This window comes from Mobula hypostoma, chromosome 10 (assembly GCF_963921235.1).
Source record: "Mobula hypostoma chromosome 10, sMobHyp1.1, whole genome shotgun sequence".
Classification (NCBI taxonomy): domain Eukaryota; kingdom Metazoa; phylum Chordata; class Chondrichthyes; order Myliobatiformes; family Myliobatidae; genus Mobula; species Mobula hypostoma.
The window spans coordinates 97,186,280-97,209,085 of record NC_086106.1 but is presented as its reverse complement, the minus strand read 5'-3'; the positions used below and the strand labels follow the sequence as shown (position 1 = coordinate 97,209,085).

Sequence of the window (22,806 nt, the reverse complement as noted above, 5' to 3'; positions counted from 1 at the left end):
TGCACCTGTCCATACAACTATTAAACATTGTACCTGCCTCTACTCTCTCCTCTGTCAGCTCATTTTAGACATTGACCACCTTCTGCATGAAAAACTTAACCCTCACATCTTACTTAGGAGCAGCCATTCTAGCAGCAATAAACCTAGACTCCATTATCAGCCTTTAACCAAGATTATTATGCAAGATATTGTTATTACATAGTTTAATTTTGATACAGCTGGTTCAGGTTCATAGACAGTATTTTCCTATTTTTCAGGGCCAGTGCCTAATTAATCAATGAAATCTTACATGGTGAGTGCAAGAAAATTCAGGTACTTTGCGCTAAAAAAAGGTAACTTGACATGGACATCCTGCCTGTCATTTTATTTCAACTCTGAAAGCTTGCCGAAACAGCTGCTGTAGACTGCCAGCAATGGCCCAGATGAGTGACATGAGTATGTTAGTACAAGTTGCTGAGGCTCAGACAATGACCAGTGTTACTAGTTTCAGAGCCCCAATCCAATGAGCCATTTGTCAATTATATCTTTCCAGGCTTAGCCCACTGCTATTTTACACATATTTGAGATAATATGGCAGTGTGTATTACAGGTTCCGAGATCAAAGTCCCAATTGAGCTGAGATTTATTTTCTTACCTCCAGAAATCTGCATGTGTTCTTATGAACTCTCACAAAATTCCAGCATTAAGCCAGTCATCTTTTTCCTTTGTTTCAACAGCCAAATATTCCTTAAGTCAGACACTTCTGGGGAAGGGTAAAGATTCGAATCATGACCTGTGAAATGAGAATGGAATGGAATTTCTTTAACCAGTGGTGGTGAATTTGTGGAATTCATTGCCACAGACAACTGTTAAGGCCAAGTTATTTGATATATTTAAAGTGGAGCGTGATAAGTTCTCGATTAATAAGAACATCAAAGGTTCTGGGGAGAAGTCAAGAGAATGGGGTTGAGAGGGATAAGAAATCAGCATGATGGAATGGTGGAGCAGACTCGATGGGCTGAATGGCCTAATTCTGCTCAGACATCTTATGGCCTTAGTACTATATAGTATCATTAACTGGATCCTTTATAGGTGAAATGAAGGCACAAACACAGTAAACAAAATAGCAACTTCTGCAATTTCTGATTCTTTTGGTGAGTAAGGACAGTAATATATTCTGGGAAAGGAAAAAGTAATTTCAGATGTTTATATGGAGGTCCTGGTCTATTTTTTATACTGATAATATTCATATTAATCAAGTCCAGATTAATTTATGTAAGTATTTTGTTAAAACTGATGCATTAAAGCCATTTGCAGCTGTCTACAATTAAGGTCTTCTTATGGATATTCTTTTTCTGTTGTGAATATAACCTAATAACAATACTGCTTTAAAAGTTTTTTCCCTTCACAAACGGTAGGACTTAAGCATTTCTAGTTCAAGCCTTCTGTCAAGATCTTTTCGTTTGGATGAAAACTTCCCAGTCAGATGTTAAGATTCAATCTTTGCTTTGAACTGACAAGTTATTCTGTTGCAACACTTTTTAATATATGCCATTATTTTCAGGAATGGGTAGTGCTGGAAAGGATAGCTACAATAATCCATGCCTAATTGCTCTTGTGAAGGGGACGATTAAGCCACCTTCATGAAATCCTGGTGAAGATACTACCATGGTGTTGCTGGGTAGAAAGTTACAGGCTTTAGACTCAGTGATGATGTAGGAATTGCCATGGTGCCCTAACAGTGCAATGATGACCAACAAGTGTCTTGGTATTGGGATTGTGCGGAGTTTCTTGTGTATTCTTCAAGCTGCATTCTTGGATGGTAAAGAGACTTTGGGGTGTCAGGGGAAGAGCTATTTGTTGTAGAATACTCAACCTCTGATTTGTTATTGTAACTACAGTATTTATGTAGCTGTATATATCTGGCCAATGGTGATACCTAGGATGATGGCAGAGGATAGACCAATGCAGCACCACATTACTAACACTAAGGGGGTGTAGTTATGTTGCTAGAAAATGGCCTGTACCATGATTTCCTGTAACATAAGGCTGTGTCATCTGCACTTGAGTTAATCACTGATGTGTTTGCAACTTGCATTTTTTGCAAAGACTGATGTGTCAATCTTTCTGTCTCCATCTCTGGAGACAAACTGTCTAACAATATCTTTTGTAAATCTACTGATTCTCACAGCTTTCTTGACTATACTTCTTCCCAACCTGTCAGCTGTCAAAATGTTATTCCCTTTTATAAGTTATTCTGTCTCCTCCGCATCTGTTCCCTGGGTGAGGCTTCCCTTTCCAGAACATCTGTGATGTCCTCACTTTTCAAAGAATTGGCTTTCCCTTCCTTCACCATTAATCTTCTCCATTTCCTCCCCCTTTGCCCTCACCCACCTTCCTGCTACTTTAACAGAGAAAGCATTCCTCTTGTCCTTACCTACCACCTCATTCTCTGCAACTTCCGCCATCTTCTACAGGATTGTATCACCAAGTACATCTTTACCCCAATGCTCTTGTTGATTCATCACTCCCCAGTAATCTCCCTCCTGGCACTTATCAAGCAACAGAAATGCTACATCTCTTCCCTCATCTCCATTCAGAACCCCAGTCTTTGCAGGTGAGGCAACACTTCACCTACAAGTCTGCTGTATCTGGTGCTCCTGATGCAGCCTCCTCTATATCAGTGAGACATGACATAGATTGGGGGACCACTTTGTCCAGCATTTTTGCTCCACCTGGAACAAATCAGATTTCCCAGGGGCCAGTTATTTTTATTTCAATCCCCATTCCCACCCTGACATGTCCATGATGAGGCCACCTTCAGGGTGGAGGAGCAACACCTCACATTCTGTCCGGGTAGTCTCCAACTTGATGGCATGAACATCAATTTCACCTTCTGGTAATTTTATCTCCCTCTTCTTCCATTCCCCATTCTAGCTCCCCTCTTCTCTCTTCTCGCCCGCCTATTACATCTCCCCTCCACCTGTGCCTACTCTCCTCTCCTATCAGGTTCCTTCTTCAGCCCTTTACCTTTCACATGTACTACTGCCCAGCTTCTCATTTCACCCACCTACCTTCATCTACCTCCTTCTAGTTTGTACTCCTTCCCCTCCCCACCTTCTTATTCTGGCTTCTTCCCCCTTCCTTTGCTGTCCTGATGAAGGGTCTTAGGCTGAAACATTTACTGCTTATCCCTTTCTTTGGAAGCTGCCTGACCTGAGTTCTTCCAGCATTTTGTATTTCAGTGTCTGCTCAATTTCGTGTTTATTTACTTTTGTCACAAAATTCTGTGAGTTTCCCATATCGCAGGGACTGCCCATACTCTTTGGTTTAAGATGATCATCGATTGGGATTTCTGTAGCATGACTTATTTAGCACTAATCAGTCATGTCTGAATGTTGCCTAGATCTTATTGCATGAATAGATGAACTGCTTTATTTCTTGAGGAATTGATAATGGAACTGACATTGTGAAATCATCAGCGGTTACCACTTTTGGATTTACCATGGAAACAAGATTATTTATGAAGAGCTGAAGATGGTTGAGCCTAGGGCATTCCTGTATCATTGCCCTGGGCTTATAATGATGGGTGTCCATCAACTATAACTATTTTTTTACAAGGTATGATACTAACTGTTTGGAGTTGCTTTCCTCTTGACGTCCATATATTTCAGCTTAACAAGGACTTTTTGAGATCAAGGACTACCATTGTCATCTTATCTCCAGACAGCTCTTTGGTATGGACCATGCTGTGAAGAACCCAGCAATCTCAGCAAAATCCAAACTAAACATTATTCATGCTGCTAGCTAGCATATTCTACATTAACCTTACTGATCAGGAATAGGATAAGTGGGAGGTAACAGGCTGGATTTACCCTGCGTTTTTTGGACCAGTAACATCTGGGGAGTTTTCCACTGGTTGGCTAAATGTATGAAATAAGTTACCTAGTTTTGACCTCTGATCTTCAGTTATAGATGGGATGTCTCAGTCTTTGCCGTGCCCACTGTTCTCAGCCTTATCACGTGGATTATTTAAATTGGTTGAAAATTGGCTTCCGTGATAGTGGGGATAAAGTGAAGCCCTTCTAACTGAGCATTGTTGCAACTATTTCAGACTTTAATTTGCACTTAGTTACAGGTTCCTGTCATCATTCATAATTGTGACGTACAGGGTCAAGGAATATTATCAACCCATTGCCAGCACTTTGTAGGAACTACCCAGTTAGTTCCAAAACTCTGATCATTCCTCAGCCTTATATTTTATATCTTTAAAATGTATATGATTATTTTCCAAATGCCATTTCAACAATCCTGTTCAGGTGCTATTTCATGAAATGCAGTCCACATCACAGTAACTTACTGAAGATTATTTTAAGTCACCTCTGGTTCATTAGTCAACTGTCTAGAAGTTGTTGCCCTTTGGTTACCAATCCTCCAACAACAGAATACTGTTTCTTACGATTTTCTCTAAACTTAATGATTTTGAAGACTATTTCCATCTCATTTTATTTCTTTTTGCTCTCAGACTCCCAGCTGCTCCAGACCTTCAGAAAAAACTAAACCTTATATTGCTGGTACCATTCCTGCATATTCCTACTGAAACTTCTCAAGGCCCTTAATGTTCTTCCTAAATTGTGACATCTTTTAATATTAAAAATATTTAATATTGCATCCCTCCTTTTAACTTTTACTTCTCATTATCAAAGCTGAAGATCTGTGAAATTTTAAAAGCTGTTTAATTTACACCCTGACACTTTCAATAATGGTTAAAAACAAAGAACATTTATGTTCACTACTGTTAAATAAAATAAATATTATTCAAACCAACACGATGGATATGTATGTAGCTTCAGAACATTAAAATCCTTTTTAAAAATGCTTGAGGAACTGCTAACTAATACAGACCCAAAATAAGTTATGATTAAGGATGTCTGACCAAAGCACAAGAAAATGACACACAGGTTTGATACACACTATATACTTTTAAATACAATTACAAAAAGAATATTTCACTGCTTACAAAGATGAGTCTGAGATAAATTAAGTCTTACACAATATATTCAATGACTTGATTTACAAAACATTCCTGAAATATATTGAGCAACTTTATAACATTCCTTTTCAGGGCACAGATATGAAAAAAATATTGGCTTGAAATGACATTATAGTAAATTTCTCAACATTGTACAGATCTTCTCTCAGGGTTAGTTGGTAAAGGCATATGCTGGGATCTAATTCTGTTTTGCACTGAATAAGATGATCTCAGCAGATTATATGTGATACCAAAACCCTTAAGAAGAAATAAAAACTTTAACAGGCAGTATTGCTTTCCCAAATTCTCAAATGTGTGTGAGCACCTGTGCATGCACATGGTTGGTGGTGGGAGGGAGTGGTCAGAAATGATTAACTAGCTTGCAGTCCTCTTTCTCCTATATTTCTGCATAAGGAAACTTGGACTGCCAACAATATCTATGATAGAATACTTCAGTCTTTGTGAAAATTTTTGTTATAAATCTTATTCTGAAATTAGTTTCCAATACAAAATCAAATAGGATTGCCTTGCCTTCCCTCCTCGCTAAAAATATTACTTCTAGTTAAACACCACAGTTAGGAAGTTGGTGGGCCAGAGGATACAAAGGTCCACTGTATATTTACAACAGATAAGGGGTAAGCGTAAGTAAGGGGTTAAGTCCACATCCATAAAATTAAGGTTATTGCATAGTCAAATCTAGGGTCTAAAATTGAGTTCCCACAGTTTCATAAACTTGTGTGTGTGACTCATAATGGAAGAATCCAGAAAGATATTCAGGGGTTACGTAAGAACTACTTTCTTGAAGATCCATGACAAGGTGATATACTATTTCCTGAAAAGCAATGGTATCTAAGTTGACTGACAATATTGGTTTGTTGTAAGACAAGTGCCTTTTGGGTTTGGGACTAACATGGGTAGACAAAGTTAAGATGCATATCTGCCAGAATCCAGCTGCATGATGAAACAGACTTAGAAAGACCTGAATGGCATCAGAAGTACTGGTGTAGGAGCTATTGGAACTGATATGATGCAGGAGAAGTAAAATAAAAGGGAGGAATCCTTAAAGGAAGTAAGGTGGGCTAATTTTAATCAAGCTATTGACAGGATTATCGTATTCATTGGCTGAGTATCCATCTCCTGGAAATGGAATGCAACAAGTAGGGAAAAGAATTAAGAGACTGATCTTAATCCCAAGGCCCAGACAGAAATTTAAAACTATTGATGAAATTTTCCAGTTCAAAATACACAATGTAACGCAAGATGATATCATTATGATTCAAGGGAAGGTTCCAGATAGAATGTTCCACTAATCCCACAAAAAGGCAAACATACCAAAGACCAATGATTACATTTATTTGGAAAAGGCAAGTAGAGACAAGATGCTCAATTTTAAAATAATTTCAGCCTGGCAATGACAACGGATAGAATATAACGTCATGCTGTGGCAGATGAAGCTGTTGAGATATGGTATGGATTATCTGTAGTGAAATAAATGAGTGTTAAGTACAGGAACAAGTTTTTTAATAGTAATGTGTGTCACTTGATTGGTATATATAGATCATATGAAGAAATGATTGTAATAAGGGTCTGCTAGGACATCCTGCATATGAATCACGTGGGATTGTGTAGTTGGTAGTAGTCAGGAAGACCATAGGAGAGTCTTTTTTGGGTGTGGAAGGGGTGGATGGAGATTGCTAGATGGAATGGAGAGTAATGTTTGGTGTTTGCTGGTAAGGCAATGATCTCGTGTGAGTTAATAGGAGGTGGGTAATGACAAATGCTGGGTAAGCAGAAATAATATAGCCCCAATTAGCATGTTTATTGACAATACAAAGGAAAGAACAGATTGCTGCAAGGTCAGGAAGATATTAAATCAGAATAGGAAGCAGAAAAATTGATACCCCCATTGCCACCCCATTAGCTCTTAAAGACACTATCCAGAGAGGATAAAAAAAACATCTGAAGAAAGAATTCAATTTGAACAAAAAGTATGAAGATCTGAAGGGAAAAGGTTCGCCTCCAGGGGAAAACAAAGGTTGTGGCTAAAGAACTGGGCATGAGGGCATATCAGAAATTCAGCTAGCTTAAAACACATTGATAACACAAGGCAAATAAAGAGCACCAGAAGGAATCTGGAAAAAATATCCCAAAAAGTCTATTATCAGGTTAGGAGAGGAGGAGTTGTCAAAGGAAAATGAAAAAGAGAACCGTTTAAAGCAAACAGACTTTCCTCAATAGTGGTATTTATAATGGGAAAAAAATTCTTGCTTGAACTTAGTGTTTAATACCCATAAAATGTGTACAGAACATAAGAAACAGAATAAAGAGTCCATATAGCCTCTCAAGCCCACTTTGTCTTTCAATTAGATGATAGATAATCTGATTTTGGCCTCAACTCCATTTTGTTGTAAATCCCCATGCAATTCAAAAACAAATCTCAGCCCTTTTTCATTTAAGTTGTCATTATTGATTTGTATAAATGACATTATACCTTGTACAGTCTAATTTCAAATGGCAAAAATCAGTTTCTTCTATGATCAATATCTTAGTTCCTACTGGAAAAAAACACAAGAATAAGTTCTGAAATATAGCTGATCACAACAACTACTAAGAATACATTGTTCAAATATGATCATAGATTACAGCATGATACAGGCCCTTCGACCAACGATGTTGTACCGGTATCAAATCAAATTCTTATTCATGATAGCAGAAGATATCCGGTGCTCCTGGATCTAAGCTGTCAAGAAATCAACAGGAAAGGAAAGGATGGGGTAAAATTGGAAAGATATTAGGATACTTAGGAAACAACTAACCTTGATTTCTATATAGCAAAATTCAACCTAATATTTGTATTTTATTTTCTGAATGTTATTTGGCAATATTTTTGAAAAGTATTCAAAATTGAATATTAAGTTTAATAATTAAAAGAATTACGTACTCCTTTTGTAGAAGGTTAAAGTTAAGAAGGTATAGACAAAAAGAATGTAAAATAGCTGAATAATGAATTCCAAAGCATTCATGCCAGGTGAGATAGGTATTTCAGTGTTGTGTTAGAGATAAATAACACAATTATCCAACTGCACTAATAGAAACATACATTTTTGAACCAGTTATTAAATTATTCAATGTGCCAATCTGAAAAGTGCTGTACAAACCTAGAGGGCACTTGTTTATTTACTTAATAAATGGATACATTTGAACAGCAACCAGCAAGGTTTCATTTTTTAAATAATATCCAACATCAACCTCTACAATAAAACAGAGGAAAAACATCAATCTTGAAGATCTGAGATAAAACACTGTACATCAATATTTTAGTTCAAGTCATAGCCTTCATCAATTCTCCAATGGCACATGACACACAACAAAGGCAGCACAAATGAAATGGTGGTCTGCAATTTAATTACAAATGAAAGCTGACAGTTTTAAATTGATTCCTAGGCAGAAATAGACGAGCTTACTGATCAATTTTGATCTAAAGATGATCTCTAAAAGGTTTTCAAGGATGTCGCCAGGATTAGATGGCCCAAGTTATAGGCAGCAGTTGGTCCAAGTCTTTATTCCTTGGAATGCAGAATGAGACATGACCAAATCGAAATGTTTAAGATTATGAGAAGGATAGTTAAGGTGGATGGTAACAATCTTTCCCCAAGGGTAAGTGTGGCCCTAACCATGAGGCATAGATTTAGGGTGAGAGGCAAATGCTTTAAAAGGAACCTGAGGGTCAACTTTTCCACACAGAGGGTGGTGAGAATATGCAACTAGCTGCCAGAAGTAGTTGTTGAGGCAGGTACAATGGTATAATTCAAGAAGCACTTGGATAGGAAGCATGTGGAGGGACTGAATGCAAGATATTGGGACTGGCTGGGTAGGCACCATGATAGGCATGAACTGGGTGAGCTGACGGTCCTGCATCCATATTGTATTGCACAAATAAGAAAAAATTTTCAGAAATTATTTTCTTTAAAATCTCTTCTGGTTACTTTCATTTTGCTTACAAGGTACCTTAATTTATTTTAAAAATACTGTTCAAAACTAACTAAAATTCAAGTGTGGCACAGTCATTAAATGCTTAAGAAAGAAGTACCTATGACAAGATAGATAGCTAAATGAACCATTAATAGCACAAGATCTTGGGCTAATTCCAAGTCTTTTCTGTATTGTATTATTTAATCTAGATTGGTTGTAATATGCTGTAAAATCCTTTGGCACTCTGAGGAAGTGAATGTGTCTGTATGTCAGATGAGTACAGAATCTGGCTCATCCCCACCAGCAGTCGAACAGATCATGAACTTCATCTGGAATCCTAAACCCTGGTTGAAGGTATTGCCAAAGCAGATATTTGCATTCATATGAAACAGAATACTGGTTTGTAGTTTGAATAAATGAGCAAAGAAAATCGGAGCTATTTTATAACAAGATTTTCAGGTATTTCACAGGTTTTCCTTCGATTTTCAAGGTGCAACTGACAAAATGTTTGTCTGTATAAGTGTATAAGTCTGTATAAGTAAAACCATATCTAAATCACACATCCCATACATTCTTGTATTCAGACTACTTTTGCATATTTACTATATTCTTAACTTACATTATAACTGTTTCCAAAGTATTGAAATAATCTAGCAAAATAAATAAGTTCCTTTCTCCTTATTTTATTTATTGGTGTCACTGGTTAGGCCAGCATTCACAACCAGCACTAATTGCCCTGGACAGAGTAGTTTAATAAATCACTTCAAAGGACAGTTAACCATATTACAATGTGTTTTCAACCACATTTAGCCAACGCTGAGGACAGTTGTCAAGATTTCCTTAAGGACATAAAGGGACTTCATGTGAAAATTTGATAATAACTTTTAATAATAGATCTTATTTAATTACTTAATTTCAATCCACACTGCCATTGTGGGCTTCAAGCTCATCTGAAGTGCTCAATTTACCAATCTTCTATTGACTTAACTATAATGCTACCATTTTCCACCTATGGTTGTGGTATGGATCCAAAAAGAACAAATCAAACCTCACTTAAAAAAAATCTTCTCCACTGTAACAAAAGTTACAATAGCGCAAATTTATCTCACTTTCAGAAATGTGATCGGGTGCAAGAGAGCTGACAGAGAAGGCAAGGAGAGCAGAACCTGGTTTAACAAATAAATGCATTCCTAAATATGAACCACAGTAATTATTCATTTGTGTGTCCTACTTTCTGTTAGCGTGAAACAAATATCTCGTCTTACACAAATACACACTGTGTGATCCATATTGAAAGTAACCAAATTGCTGCAAAAATAAAGTGGGTGACAAATGGTCATGAAATAAAGGCTTTAGAGAAGTTGAAGTTTAATGACACTTGCAGTTAATATTTACTCATTTGCTTCTGATGGGATCCTAAGAGAAAATCTGCTACTGACAGCAAGCAAAACCAGTGGACAAGAACACTGCAAATTTGGCAAAGTATTCTGCAGATCACAAATCCCCAAAAGAATTGAAGAAAATAGACTCCGAATGACCTTCCGGGGCACTGCATTGGGTTTGGTATTAGGAAGTGGTACTGGGTAGTCTAGACTAGATTAGATAACTGAATCTGGAGACACAGCAAATAATAACAAAAGTTCAGAATTTGAATAAACTGGAAAACAATAAGCCAACATTAAAAATACAAATGATAACTCTTTAATGATTAGAAAATAAACTTTTTGTTATATCTCATGAAAAAGATTTCATATTTCTAAAGCTCAAATGAAATAAGACATCAGCACTAACAGTGCAACAAATATAGCAACAGAATTACTTTTCAACAGGCAGTATCAGGTGACAACATCTCAAATCACATTGAAAGAATTGTGAAAACTTTCATAATAAGCAGAATGATAGTATAACCTGTTCACAAGGCATTCAGTGAAAATAATTGAATTGTAGCTACTCCCAAGGACACATCCCATAAGGGTCTTTCCACACCAAAGCCTGAATAGATTCCCTTTCTTGTTCTGAGTTACTAGATCATTGATAAGATTGTAGCTGGCCTGAGCCAAGGGACCATCTCTAAAGCTAGATATTCACAGTTAGTTAATGATAACACTTCAGCTGCTCAAGTTCTTATTTCTTATACTTTAGATGGGAAATGCAAGTTGTAGACATGTTAAGAACACAATTAGATTTGAATATAACTGGAGAATAATTTGTCTTACAAGTTTACATAAAAACAGCTAGTTAGCTAATATATCACAAAGCTGGTGACAGCAGAAAAGCCATATCAAAAGATCTGGAATAGAAAGATAGCTGAGGGGAAAAACTGAAGATAATTAAAGAGGAAAACAATCATCATCAGTTTATTAAGTATTACATCTAAAACTTAATAATTTCCAATTTTAGAAAACATATTGGTTAAACTCAATATATACAAAGCAGCCAGTTTGGGTTTCTAAAATGCTTTACCATATCCAAAGCTGGTTTCTTCAGTAGTAAAACTCAGAAATACTACAATGAAGCTACTTACGAAGATTGGAACTTTAAAAGTTGACAAATACAATAAAATACATCTGCAATAACGGGACAGATTATAACATCTGAGCCTCATCACTAGGGGCATATCAGGAACTCAGAAGCCTTGTCAGAAGAATTCAGGGCCAAAGTAACGACGATTTCCCATCCATTATGGACATTCACCAAATATCCACCAGGGCCTCCTAATGGATAAGTATTAACACCAAGAGTGTGCTTTTGATCAAATTGTCTCTCTGAAGTAAATTGTGATTTAAGCAGCGAGATTCCTTTTCTAAACCTGGAATATATTTCTATTGCACAGCTATCTCTTGGCATTTTCCTTTTTTGACACTTTTGCAGAATAATATGAAAATATTAAGACAAAATATGCTTGGGAACAAACACAAAAACAATTTGTTTCAAAATGAGTAACTATTTTTCAACCTTATCCTGAAAGATTTCGTGATGTTCTTCATCTCCTTGTATGCTCATTTTGACTAATGAAAGGGTGTCCGTGTAATTTGAAGTGGACTCGTGCGTAAATGAAGAATCCAGTACATTTTCCCTTTCTTCACTCCCATCAGAAATAGTTTCTACTAAATCCTCCATGCCATTTGCTAGTGGAACTTTACTTTTTTCTGTATCGTCCTGAGAAGCATTAAATACTTGAATCTGGGGAGCGTGTTCCTCAGTTGAAAGCTTCATTGATAAGGTAAAAGAAGCACCAGAGTGTGATTCATTTACATGAAGAAGTTCCTGTGTGAAAATAAATTTAAAAACAAAGGTATATACATCAGCTCCAGCTATACATTAAATCAATTATAAAAGGACATTAAATAATTTATATAATAAAATATATTTTCACATTTCTCGAAAGCACCACGAGCATGTTTGGAGGTAAAAACAGCGGATGTTGGACTCCAGATGAAAGGTCTTGACCTGAAATGCTGAATATCCATTTCCTTCCATATATGCTGCCTGTCCAGCTGAGTTCCTCCAGTTCTCTGTGTGTAGCACTAATGCCAGTTTGTCAATTTTATATTCAAACCGTTGGACAAAGGGGATAGAGCTGCAATAATAGATCTAAGATCATGGAGTTTGACACTCAGCAACTTAATTGGCTACATAAATGGATCCAACTACTCTATTGTACTTCTGGTGTAATCATGGAGACCTGAGTTACGGACTGACAAAAATTTAAATGCTCATTCATTAATAAGCATTCTCAATGACAACGGTCCTACACAAGACCAAAACAAAATTCAAGAGAAACTAGCTTTCTTGATATTTGGAAGTTGTTCATAGACATGCCCCAATGATTCTCAATGAGATTGAAATGTAAAATGAAAAGGTTATTGTGACTGCTACTATTAATATTCCGTGAACTCTATTCAGTGAACACTGCCCCATACACAATGGTAGGAATATTACTTTAATCCTAGGGTTTCCACGCCTCAGAAAGATTAGTTGGATTGGTATGCCACAATGCCCTACTAAAAATACAATGGAATATACCATATAAAGACAATTGTATAGTCTGCCAACAGTGAGTGAGCTTGGAGATTTTATAATCCTGCTGTATGCAGAAGGAAGTACTATAGATGAGATTCACGAAGGAAATCTGTGCACAAGCAACAGAGGTAAACGTCTGCATCACAAGTGCAAACATCAACCATTAATTTCTTCTCTTGAAGGAAGTAGATTGCAATATGAAATTTATGGTCTCACAGACTACACGGTACTTTTTTTTTATTATGGAACTCCTGCATGGCAACTTTAAATATTTTTACCTCATTCAAATCTTCTACAGTTTCTTCTAGCTTGGCTTTTTGTTTTGCTGCAGTTTGCAGAGAATCTAGAACTGATTGTTTTGGTTGCATTCCTCGATCAAAACGATTATACATTCCACACCAGAACCTAGACAGGAGAACAGGAGGAATGTTTATTTTTTAAAAATTTGCATGTACATCTTTAAAAATGAAAAGAACTATGCCACCTGAATTCAAAGTGTCTGAGAATGGAACAAACAGAAACTTACAAAAGGAATCTCAAAATTATTACTTTTCCCCTCCAAATGCATGACAGCAAGAATACTAATTATTTTACATGGAACTGACAATTGCTGTTAAGTCACTTTACTGATGCTCTGATTCAGCAAATGAAAAAATGCAAGACTTTTTTTTACCACAACCAGTCTTAGTTATCCCATAGAGGAGAAAATTTAAAAACACGTAAATAGTGAGGAATATTCTCACAGTGTTTGCTTAAAAGCATTACAAAGAAAGGGAGATATTTATCAATTCTTTTAATCTAAAGCAAGGTGGAAATATTCTTTTAAATGGCATTCTTAAATATTAAGAAATTGCTTCCCAAGAGCTGGTTATGATCACACGCACTACTCATCCTTCTTACCTCCCACAACCAATCAACATCTCCTCCATTGCCCACCTCTTAAGGACATGATCACATCCACACCCAAGTCCTCTGAGCCCTACCTGTATCTGAGTGTGGGCCTATCACTCATCCCACAAATCTCACAAGAACTAAAGGGCTTAGAGAAAAGTTTAAGTTTTAAAATGTTTTGTTTTCTTACAACCATTTGCAGGTAAAGGTCCCTGAATTACTTGCAGTGGGAACTCTGGCAGCCACAAGACTGGCTGGTTGGTGTCCCCATGCTAACTGTACACCAATTACTTCTACACAAGATTACTTTTAACGCTCCTCGTACAGACCAGGTCATAATCAACAAAATCAACAAAAAAGCGCAGCCCAACTTTCTATCTTTACACAAGGCATCATCTTCATCTACATTTTGCCACTAACACATCTTCTTCTCTACTATCCTATCAGAGGTTGCTTCAGAGGCAAGAGACACTCTGGTTCACTCTTATAACCCCATCAAATTCATTCCACTTTTCACAGAGCCTTTGCATGCAACATCTGTTCTCCTTCCGACCATCTGTGACCAAACACACTTCCCAGAGGAAAGAGAGATTTATTTATAAACACAAGAGATTCTGCAGATGCTGGAGGAACTCAGCAGGCCAGGCGACATCTAAGGAAATGAATAAACAGCCGATGTTTCGGGCCAATGCCCTTCAATGGGACTGGAAAGGAAGGGGAAAGATGCCAGAATAAAAAAGTTGGGAGATGATTAGTGGAAAAGGAAACAGGCTGAAGAAGGTATCCGGCAGGAGAGGAGTGTAGACCATGGGCGAAAGGGAAGGAGGAGGGGCACCAGGGGGAGGTGATAGCCAAGAGAAGTAGTAAGAGGCCAGAGTGGGGAATAGAAGAAGGGGGAAGTATCAAAATACCGGAAGGAGAAAATGATGGTTTGTTGCCTCCCGGGTGCCAGGGTCCGGGATGTCTCTGACCGGGTGCACGACATCCTGGTACGAGAGGGAAAGCAACCAGAAGTCGTGATACATGTTCGGACCAACGACATAGGCAGGAAGAGGGATGAGGTCCTGAAGTGTAAGTTTCGGGAACTAGGCAGAAGGCTGAAGAACAGGACCTCAAGGGTGGCGTCCTCAGGATTGCTGCCAGTGCTACGTGACAGTGATGGTAAGAATTGGAGGAGATGGCAGTTGAATGCGTGGCTGAGGAGATGGTGCAGGGAGCAGGGTTTTAGATTTTTAGATCATTGGAATCTGTTCTGGGGAAGGTGGGACCTGTACACGATTGGATGGGTTGCACCTGAACTCGAGGGGGAGCAATATCCTTGCACGTAGCATGGTTCGGGAGGGTTTAAACTAATTTGCGAGGGGGATGGGACCCAGAGCGATAGAGCAGTGAAAGAAGTGCATGGAGTAAAGCCAGATCTAACATACAGAGAGGCTTTGAGGAAAGAGAAGCAGAATAAATGGTGTAAAGACAGTAAGGTAGAAGGGCTGAAATGTGTGTACCTCAATGCAAGAAGCATCAGGAACAAAGGTGATGAACTGAGAGCTGGATACATACATGGAATTATGAAGTAGTGGCCATTACAGAGACTTGGCTGGCACCAGGGCAGGAATGGATTCTCAATATTCCTGGATTTCAAGGGGATAGAGAGGGCAGAAAAAGGGGAGGAGGGGTGGCATTACTGGTCAGGGATACTATTACAGCTACAGAAAGGGTGCGTAATGTAGCAGGATCCTCTTTTGAGTCAATATGGGTGGAAGTCAGGAACAGGAAGGGAGCAGTTACTCTACTGGGGGTATTCTAGAGGCCCCCTGGTAGCAGCAGAGATACAGAGGAGCAGATTGGGAGGCAGATTTTGGAAAGGTGCAAAAATAACACGGATGTTATCATGGGTGACTTTAACTTCCCTAATATTGATTGGCACCTGATTAGTTCCAAGGGTTTAGATGGGGCAGAGTTTGTTAAGTGTGTCCAGGACGGATTCCTGTCACAGTATGTGGACAGGCCGACCGGGGGAATGCCATACTAGATCTAGTACTAGGTAATGAACCGGGTCAGGTCACAGATCTCTCAGTGGGTGAGCATCTGGGGGACAGTGACCACCGCTCCCTGGCCTTTAGCATTATCATGGAAAAGGATAGAATCAGAGAGGACAGGAAAATTTTTAATTGGGGAAAGGCAAATTATGAGGCTAGAACTTGCGGGTATGAATTGGGATGATGTTTTTGCAGGGAAATGTACTATGGACATGTGGTCGATGTTTAGAGATCTCTTGCGGGATGTTAGGGATAAATTTGTCCCGGTGAGGAAGATAAAGAATGGTAGGGTGAAGGAACCATGGGTGACAAGTGAGGTGGAAAATCTAGTCAGGTGGAAGAAGGCAGCGTACATGAGGTTTAGGAAGCAAGGATCAGATGGGTCTATTGAGGAATATAGGGAAGCAAGAAAGGAGCTTAAGAAGGGGCTGAGAAGAGCAAGAAGGGGGCATGAGAAGGCCTTGGTGAGTAGGGTAAAGGAAAACCCCAAGGCATTGTTCAACTATATGAAGAAAAAAAGGATGCAGGAGTGAAGGTAGGACTGATTAGGGATGAAGGTGGGAAGATGTGCCTGGAGGCTGTGGAAGTCAGCGAGGTCCTCAATGAATACTTCTCTTCAGTATTCACCAATGAGAGGGAACTTGATGATGGTGAGGACAATATGAGTGAGGTTGATGTTCTGGAGCATGTTGATATTAAGGGAGAGGAGGTGTTGGAGTTGTTAAAATACATTAGGACAGATAAGTCCCTGGGGCCTGACGAAATATTCCCCAGGCTGCTCCATGAGGAGAGAGAAGAGATTACTGAGCCTCCGGCTAGGATCTTTATGTCCTCGTTGTCCACGGGAATGGAACCAGAGGATTGGAGGGAGGCGAATGTTATCCCCTTGTTCGAAAAAGGTAGTAGGGATAGTCCGGTAATTATAGACCAGTGACCCTTATATCTGTGGTGGGAAAGCTGCTGGAAAAGATTCTTAGAGATAGGATCTATAGGCATTTAGAGAATCATGGTCTGATCAGGGACAGTCAGCATGGCTTTGTGAAGGGCAGATCATGTCTAACAAGCCTGATAGAGTTCTTTGAGGAGGTGACCAGGCATATAGATGAGGGTAGTGCAGTGGATGTGATCTATATGGATTTTAGTAAGGCATTTGACAAGGTTCCACATGGTAGGCTTATTCAGAAAGTTAGAAGGCATGGGGTCCAGGGAAGTTTGGCCAGGTGGATTCAGAATTGGCTTGCCTGCAGAAGGCAGAGGGTGGTGGTGGAGGGAGTACATTCAGATTGGAGGATTGTGACTAGTGGTGTCCCACAAGGATCTGTTCTGGGACCTCTACATTTCGTGATTTTTATTAACGATCTGGATGTTGGGGTAGAAGGGTGGGTTGGCAAGTTTGCAGCCCACACAAAGGTTGGTGGTGTTGTAGATAGTGTAGAGGATTGTCAAAGATTGCAGAGGGACATTGACAGGATGCAGGAGGGGGCTGAGAAGTGGCAGATGGAGTTCAACCCGGAGAAGTGTGAGGTGGTACACTTTGGAAGGACAAACTCAAAGGCAAAGTACAAAGTAAATGGCAGGATACTTGGTAGTGTGGAGGAGCAGAGGGATCTCGGGGTACATGTCCACAGATCCCTGAAAGTTGCCTCACAGGTGGATAGGGTAGTTAAGAAAGCATATGGGGTGTTAGCTTTCATAAGTTGAGGGATAGAGTTTAAGAGTCACGATTTAATGATGTAGCTCTATAAATCTCTGGTTAGGCCACACTTGGAGTACTGTGTCCAGTTCTGGTCATCTCACTACAGGAAGGATGTGGAAGCATTGGAAAGGGTACAGAGGAGATTTACCAGGATGCTGCCTGGTTTAGAAAGTATGCATTATGATCAGAGATTAAGGGAGCTAGGGCTTTACTCTTTGGAGAGAAGGAGGATGAGAGGAGACATGATAGAGGTGTACAAGATAATAAGAGGAATAGATAGAGTGGATAGCCAGCACCTCTTCCCCAGGGCACTACTGCTCAATACAAGAGGACATGGATTTAAGGTAAGGGGTGGGAAGTTCAAGGGGGATATTACAAGAAGGTTTTTTACTCAGAGAGTGGTTGGTGTGTGGAATGCACTGCCTGAGTCAGTGGTGGAGGCAGATACACTAGTGAAATTTAAGAGACTACTAGACAGGTATATGGAGGAATTTAAGGTGGGGGCTTATATGGGAGGCAGGGTTTGAGGGTCGGCACAACATTGTGGACCGAAAGGCCTGTACTGTGCTGTACTATTCTATGTTCTATGTTCTATGATGTTCATGTCATCAGGTTGGAGGCTACTACAACGGAATATGAGGTGTTGCTCCTGTAACCTGAGAGTAGCCATTATCATGGCAGAAGAAGAGGCCATGGACCAACATGTTGGAGCAGGAAGGGAGATATGATTGACCACCGGGAAATTTTTGCAGATGGAATGGAGGTACTCAACAGAGCAGTCCCCTGTGTAGAAGGGGCCGCATTGTGGGCACCGGATATAGCAGACAATGCCAACAGATTCACAGGTGAAGTGTTGCCTCACCTGGAAGGACTGTTTGGGGCCTTGAGTGGAGGTGAATGGGCAGGTGCCAGAAGGGAGATAAATGGGGAGGGATGATTGGCCAAGGGAATCATGCAGGGAGCAATCCTTGCAGAAAGCAGACTGTGGGGGAGAAGTAAAGATGTGTTTGGTGGTGGAATTCTGTTGAAGATGGCGAAAATTGCAGAGAACAATGCGTTGGATGTGGAGGATCATGGGGTGGTAGGTACGGACAAGAGGAACTCTATCCCTATTAAGGCAGTGGGGAGATGAGGTGAGCACGGATGACCAGGAAATGGGAGGAGATGTGAGTGAGGTCAGCGTCAATGGTGAGGAGGGGGAATACCTGTTCTTTGAAGGAGGATACAAGACCATAAGACACTGGAGCAGGATTATGCCATTCAGCTCATCAAGTCCGCTCTGCTATTTAATCATGGCTATTCCCGGATCCCATTCAACCCCATACACCTGCCCTCTCACCATCTCCCTTGATGCCCCAACCAATCCTGAATCTATCAACAACAAAAGAAAACTTGCAGATGCTGGAAATCCAAGCAACACACACAGAATGCTGGACTAACTCAGCAAGCCAGGCAGCATCTATGGAAAAAAGTACAGTTGACATTCCGGGCCAAGAACCTTCTGCAGGACGTTCTTCCGCTTTGAATATACCCACGGACTTCGCCTCCTCTGCAGTCTGTGGCAGAGTATTCCACAGATTCACCACTCTTTGCTGAATAAAATTCCTCCTTACTTCTGTTCTAAAAGGTCGTCCCTCAGTATTGAGGCTGTGCCCTCTAGATCTGGATACCCCCACCAGAGGGAACATCCTCTCCATATCCAGCTTATCTAGTCCTTCCAACATTCGGTAAGTTTCAATGTGATCCCCACACATTCTTCTAAATTCCAGTGAGTACAGGCCCAAAGCTGCCAAATGCTCCTCATATGTTAACCCCCTTCATTCCCAAAATAATCCTCGAGAATCTCCTTTGGACTCTCTCCAATGACAATACATCCTTTCTGAGATATGGGACCCAAAACTGATGACAATATTCTAAGTGCAGCCTGACTAGTGTTTTATAAAGCTTCAGCATTATCTCCTTGTTTTTATATTCTATTCCCTTGAAATAAATGCCAACAGTGCATTTGCCTTCTTTACCACAGACTCAGCATGTAAATTAACCTTCTGGGAGTCTTGCACGAAGACTACTTGGTCCCTCTGCACCTCTGATGTTTGAACCTTCTCCCCATTTAGATAATAGTCCATACTATTGTTCCTTTTACCAAAATGTATTATTGTGCATTCCGTCTGCCACTTTTTTGTCTATTTTTCCAACTTGTTTAAGTCCTGCTCAATCACTTCCTCAGCACTGCCTATTCCTCCACCTATCTTTGTACCTGCAAACTTTGCCACAAAGCCATCAATTCCATTATCTAAATCATTGACAAACAATGTGAAAAGTAGCAGTCCCAATACTGACCTCTGAGGAACAGCACTAGTTACTGGCATCCAACCAGAAAAGGGCCCCTTTATTCCCACTCGCTACCTCTTGCCTGTCAGCCATTCCTCTATCCATGCCAGTATCTTTCCTGTAACACCACAGGATTTTATCTTGTTAAGAAGCCTCCTGTGAGACACCTTATCAAATGTCTCCTGAAAATCTAAGTAATTGACACCCATTGCCTCTCCTTTGTCCACCCTGCTTGTTACTTCCTCGAAGAATTCTAACAGGTCTGTTAGGCTGGATTTTCCGTTACAGAAACCATGCTCACTTTGATTTATTTTATCATTAGTCTCCAAGTACCTCAAAACCCCATCTTTAATAACAGACTCCAGTGCTTTCCCAACTACTGAGGTCAGGCTAACTGGCCTATAATTTCCTCTCTTTTGTTTCCCTCCCTTCTTAGAGTGGAAGAAGTCAAAATTTCTGAAGTCCTGGAAAGCCTCATCCCGGGAAGAAATGCAGCAGAAACGAAGGAACTTAAAAAAAGGGAATAGCAATTTTACAGGAGACAGATTGGAAAGATGTATAGTCAAGATGCATGGGAAATAGTACGTTATAAAACCTTTTGGTTGACAGCTTGTCTCTAGAGATGGTGACAGAGAGATTGAGAAAAGAAAGACAGGTGTCAGAATTGGAAGTGAATTTAGGGCAGGGTGGAAGTTGGAAGCAAAGTTGATGAAACTGATGAGCTCAGCATGGGTGCATGAAACAGCACTACTCAGTTATCAATGTAGCGCAGAAATAGTTGGGGAACTTTACCAGAGAAGGCTTGGAACATGAACTGTTCCACGTAGCCTACAAAAAAGCAGGCATCGCTTGAGGCCATGCAGATACCCATGGCTACCTCTTGAATTTTGGGAAAGTGGGAGGAGCCAAAGGAGAAATTGTTGAGGGTGAGGATCAGATCCGTCATACAAAGGAGGGTGGTGGAGGAGCACTAGTTAGTTCTGTAGTCGAGAAAGAATTGGAGAGATTTAAGGCTTTCTTGATAGGGAATATAATGGGACTGGACATCCATGGTGAAAATGACGTGATCAGGACCAGTAAATTTGTTAAAGAGATCAAGAGCATATGAAGTTTTGCCAATATAGGTGGGAGGGGACTGAACCACGGGGATGGAAAGGACATGGGGTATGCAGACATGAGTTCAGTGGGGCAGGAGCAGGCAGGAACAATGGACCCATCCGGACAGTTCGGTTTGTGGATCTTGAGTAGGAAGTAGAAATGAACAATGCAGGGTAAGGGAACTATGGGGTTGGTGGCAGCGGACTGGAGATTTCCAGAGTTGATAAGGTTAATGATGGTGCAGCAGACAGTGGCCTGATGGTCTAGAGTGGGGTCCTTCTCAAGGGTTAAGTAAGAGGAGGTGCCTGAGAGTTGCCATCTGGCCTCAGCAAGGTAGAGGTCAGTCTGCCACACTACAACAGCACCCTCTTTATCTGCAGGTTTAATGGTGAGGTTGGCGTTTCTGCGGAAATGAAGTTGTGCCCATTGATGTCCCATTGGCAATTGGAGATGAACGGTTCCAGAGCAGGCAGAGGACCAGAGCAATGTGTTCAAGAAGAGGGAGGATTGAAGCCAGAAGGGATCATTGGTGTGGGGTGGGGAATTCTTGTCAAAGAAGTGGGCTCAGAGACAGAGGCAACAGAAGAACTTGGTGTCATGGTGGGGGGGGGGGCGGGGGAGGGGGGAGGAATTCACTGAGGTGCTGGTGGAGGGGGAAAAGACAAGGCCCTTGCTGAGGACAAAACGTTCTGCCTCCAAGAAAAGGTCAGAGATACACAGGGATTGAAGAGGAGGGGAGAGGAGAGATAGTGACATCAGAGGAGATGGGAGGGCTGGGGTGTTCAGGGAAGGCAGGGTGGTGACAGAGGAGCCTGAAGGGGTTGGAGAGTGGTGGTGGGGGAACAGGGAGCCAGGGGGCCCAACAGGAGCGAGGGAATTCTCAGACTGGAGGTGGAGGCGGCTGAGGTCGGGGCTGCAGCCAAAGCTACAGGCTGTGTAATTTGTTGCTGAAGGCATCCAGATTTGTTGGAGCTCGAATTGCCGATGCTGGTGCCTGCAATCTGGAAGCGTCCAGGGCTATCAGAACTGGAGTTGGAGACAGCGGGATCAGCAGTCTGGAGACATCCGATCAAGTCAATATCCGAGTGGGGGTCGGCAGGGGCCGCAGTCTGAAGATGGGCAATCTGCTGATCCTTCCTGGACATAATGAAGCTGAAGAACTAGCAGTTGAAGGTGTGGATCCAGTGGAGATGAAATGTCAGAGAGGTCCATGGCAGACAGAGGAGAGTGAGGCCAGGACCTGTGGCAGAGACTGAATCTGGGCTTACAGACATCTCTGCATAGCAGAGAAGGTGGCGGGTAGAATTCGGAAGCAGAAGTTGCGAGAGATGCAGTCATGCAAACGCAGATTAATTATTTGAGATTTGTTTATACTTCTTTCAATATACGATATTAACTACCTAAAATCTGGGCTCCCGTTCACTTAGAACAGTGGTCCCCAACCACCGGGCCGTGGACCGGTGCCGGGCCGCAAAGCATGTGCTACCAGTCCGCGTGGAAACGATAAGATTTGACGATAGGGCTCAGCGGCACCTTTCCACATTCCCTGTCACGCCCACTGTTGAGACATTACGCATGCGAAGTCATTATCCGCGCGTCATCCATGTCAGTGCGGGAAGGAGATTAACTCCTCGAGCTTGCAAATAACGGCAGGCTGAAAAGTGTTTGACATAACATCTCTGCCGGCATACTGGATCAAAGTCAAGGCTAAATATCCTGAGATAGCCACGAAAGCATTGAAAACGTTG

General features: G+C 40.7%; 1 protein-coding gene across 1 annotated transcript in view; it reads right to left on the bottom strand.

Moving 5' to 3' along the window:
• Positions 1–9,571: 9,571 nt before the first annotated feature.
• mtmr8 (myotubularin related protein 8) overlaps positions 9,572–22,806 on the bottom strand; it is a 45,869-nt gene continuing 32,634 nt past the window's right edge. Inside the window, exons 13-14 of the mRNA XM_063060917.1 lie at positions 13,285–13,411; positions 9,572–12,250 (exon numbers count right to left, since the gene is read on the bottom strand). Coding sequence (XP_062916987.1) covers positions 11,927–12,250; positions 13,285–13,411 — 451 coding nt within the window. The 3' untranslated portion in view covers positions 9,572–11,926. The remainder of the gene's footprint in view (positions 12,251–13,284; positions 13,412–22,806) is intronic.